A 3,558-nucleotide genomic window follows, 5' to 3' on the forward strand; every position below is an offset into this window, starting at 1 on the left:
GGACAAGGATTATTTACCCTTTCACTCTCGATGTCTTTATATGTCCTCTTATTTATATGATTACGATTAAATCACGTCAACATTTTATATTAATATTCATTTTTATCTTATTATTTTTATAAAAAAATAATATAAAATGTTGACGTGATTTATTTATGACCACACAAAACAAGAAGGCACAGAAGGATACTAGAAGTGAGAGAGCAGACAATCATAGTCCAAAATTTAAATCGATGATAGCGATGCATTTCAAAAATTCAAATTTCACAGCCTATATTCATGTATCTGTAATATTGGTGGAACTACATGGGTCTAATTCCTCACATATCCGATACTTTAAATGGTCTTAAATTCTCTGCATTAGAGAACTAAAACCATTTTTTTTTTATATAAAGAAAATTCTAACAAGCCTTGGTTATGATTTAACATGCATAAATTAAACAAGGTCTTTCAAATCAAACCATCCCTAAACACTTTATGGAATTTCTTGTTTCTGAGGGGAGCTTTTTCAGTGTGCCAGAAATATGACCGGATACATTAAGTGTAATAATACAATTAGTTGGAAACTAAAAAAATTCTAACCAATTGTATTATGATACTTGATGTACTGAACTGTGCTCGTAGCACACTAAAAAATTTCTTGTTGCCTAGAACAAGAATCAAAAGTATTTTGGTTTCTGACTTTTCTTCTGTTTACTGACACATGGATATTAGAATTAGAGAAAATTGGAGCATTGGTCTTGGACTTTGGTTCAATTGAAGCTATTGTCCTTGAACTAAAAGCCAATGAGTATTTATTCTTGAAATTGTCACAATGTGGAAGATTGGTCATTTTGAATAACATCGAGAGAAATTCTGTTCAAAACAAAGGTTTAAAGGGGTACAAAAAAAGGCAACAATTGTACTGGAGTTACCTAAAGGACCATTGTTATAGGAACATTGTAATAAGTTTAGGAACGAATAATCACGATTTTTAGTTGAGAGGTCAGTGCTCCAATTAGACTCAAGCTCAAGGACCATTGCTCCAATCCAGTCTTAAACTTATTTCGAGTTTTGATTTCTTTTGCTATTTTCTAACACATACGGGATAAAAAGCATGTGAGTATCATAATACTTCCGGAAATCCAATCCAATACCTGAACAACCAGCGATTAAAGGGATCTCGTGAAGAATTCTTCTCGAGTTCTCTCGTTATAGTTAAGTAAACATATCATTATTGTACCAGTTTTTTGTGTTTAGAAGTATAGGGAAAATGACATTTTATTAGTGAAGGAGCCTCTAGGCCAAAAGGGTAAACATGGCCTACTAAAATGTATGGAGTGAGGACCAAGACAACAAAATAATGAAACTGACCACAAAATAAAACATTGGGTGAGGGGCATAAATAACAGATGTCGCACTTTGGGCAGATGATCACAGTTACCAACCTGCGTACAAGAGCCATTGTCAGTCCTTTAAATGTATATCGCCCACCTGGTCCAAAGCTCTCAGTCCTTGGTTTTCTAAACACTGACAATCAAGCAGCTGTGTTCTTGCTCAAGTGTATATTCTCCACCTAAAAATAATAATGACAGCAACTACTGGCATGGAAGATGGAAAATGCAGGTGGGTTTCTCTCTCTCTCTCTCTCTCTCTCTCTCTCTCTCATCAAAATTGACAATGCGGGATATGGGTTTTGTATCAGTGACAAGATGGAAGGAGATGGTAGTTTGAGGACTTTGGAGTGCCTCAGAGGGAGACTGCTGGCGGAGAGGCAAGCTTCAAGGGTTGCAAAAGAGGATGCAGAACTCATTGGCAAGAAGGTAAATGTATTCAAATTTCGATTACGGATTAGTAAACATTGGATCCGAAATTGTTATTCTTTTCAATTACACTAATTGGTAAATTAAAACTTTAGTGTAAATATGTTAGGAACGCAAAAGAGCTAACCAGTTATATATTCACATATCTGTATGTTGTCATTCACATTGTAATGTTTCAAATGTTAACAGTTAGTAGAACTACAGAAGCAGCTCAAAGAAGAGATCAAACTAAAGGAAAAGGCGGAAAAGAAGCTCAAATATTTGAAGAAAAAGCTTGAATCTTTGAATAATTCCTCCAAAAATAGTGAAAAATCTTGTACACAATCCACTACTACTTCATCAGGATCCAATCATTCAGAAACCCATGAAGCCAAATCCAAAGTTGCAGAGTCAGAAATCCCAGAAGAATCAAGACAAAATGCAGCAGACTCCATCACATCTGAGCAAAGCCATGAAAGCACTTTCACTGATGAAAACACTTCTTCTCAAAGCACTTCTGGTTCCAGTTCTAGTTCCAGCGTAGAATGTTCTTCTTCCCCAAAAGGGTTCTGCCACAACCCAAGTCATAAATCTGAAGATCCAAAGATCGAAGATAGTAATAGGTATGCAAGTCCAGTTAACCTGACCAGTTCTATCAGGTTTAGTGTCCGTACTTAGGGTAGCGATTTTGACACTCAGCTTTTAACCATTTGCACTGTAAACTGAATATTAATAATCTTTCTGCGCTCAGAAGTGCATGCAGTTAAAAGAAGAGTGTTAAAATCACTAGCGTTTAGAAATAATCTTTGACATTCCATTTTGGGATTTTCTTATTAAGCTAATTAGAACAAAATTTGCAAATTTTTTTCAGTTGTTCAACCTTAAACAGAGATTGAGAATGGTGACTTGGGGTTATTATGTTGATACACACTTGCATTAGTACCTGTGACTATGCCTGCCACTTGTCACACCAGCACTGTATTGAAGCCAGTTGCTGAAAATCTTATGATGCCCCAAGGAATACCAGAGAAAATCTTCAAAGATCAATGGAGAAGAGGCATATGATTTGATTTGGTCCGTTTGATCACCAATCTCAAACATGCAGATAGTGATCATTAATGCTTATGTGACATCCTATGGAGATGAAATGATTAGTGCTAGTTATACTTACTGTTTGAATTGGATGGCTCTAAATATCGGAGTATGAACTATGTAAGCGTGCTAAAGAAAAAAGTTGATAAATTACTAGTCACGTGTATTTTTGGATGGATTAGTATCTGTGGATGTGGGTAATAAAGTTGTTACATCTGGTACATTCACTCATAGAGGGCATGTGAATTGTGGGGTTTGTTGCAACATTGATGCTCTGATTTGGACCCCGACTTCTTGGCCACTTTCTTCTTTTGGTTTTCTCTACTTTATATTGTAGCAATCTCTTGAGTGGAATTGAATTTTAGCAGGTGGTTGGCTATGGCAGCTTGATTCTTGTGACCTGTATATTAAAGACTTTCTTGTTGGGACTTGGCCAAAATCTCTCGACACTTGTAGCTGTGATATTTGCACTCAAAACTTCTTATCATTGGTCTTAAACTTTCACTTTTCGAAGCCACTCAACAAAACTTAATTGATTATAGAAAATGATTTTCGCACTCCCGTTCTCTCCTTTTACACTTCTTTCTTCGCGTGTGTTCTCTAATTTTTTTTTTTAATTTATTCATTTCAATAGCTATGGAAAAGAAGAGTACAATTAAAAGAAAATAGAGTGTGGAAATCATTT

The 3,558-nt window shown here is 35.5% G+C and overlaps 1 protein-coding gene across 2 annotated transcripts; it reads left to right on the forward strand.

Moving 5' to 3' along the window:
• Window positions 1-1,480: 1,480 nt before the first annotated feature.
• Window positions 1,481-3,292, forward strand: LOC137744161 (protein gar2-like). Of its 2 annotated transcripts, XM_068484032.1 has the most exons (4): window positions 1,481-1,605; window positions 1,685-1,802; window positions 1,992-2,404; window positions 2,653-3,292. In XM_068484032.1, the coding sequence occupies exons 1-4, from the start codon at window positions 1,568-1,570 to the stop codon at window positions 2,675-2,677; spliced, it is 594 nt and encodes a 197-aa protein (XP_068340133.1). In that variant the 5' UTR covers window positions 1,481-1,567; the 3' UTR covers window positions 2,678-3,292. The 2 variants fall into 2 exon arrangements, with proteins under 2 accessions (XP_068340133.1, XP_068340132.1); XM_068484031.1 differs by lacking the exon at window positions 2,653-3,292 and having other exon boundaries at window positions 1,992-2,526.
• The last annotated feature ends 266 nt before the right edge of the window (window positions 3,293-3,558 follow it).

The sequence above is a fragment of the Pyrus communis genome, chromosome 9, assembly GCF_963583255.1.
Source record: "Pyrus communis chromosome 9, drPyrComm1.1, whole genome shotgun sequence".
Taxonomy (NCBI): Eukaryota; Viridiplantae; Streptophyta; class Magnoliopsida; order Rosales; family Rosaceae; genus Pyrus; species Pyrus communis.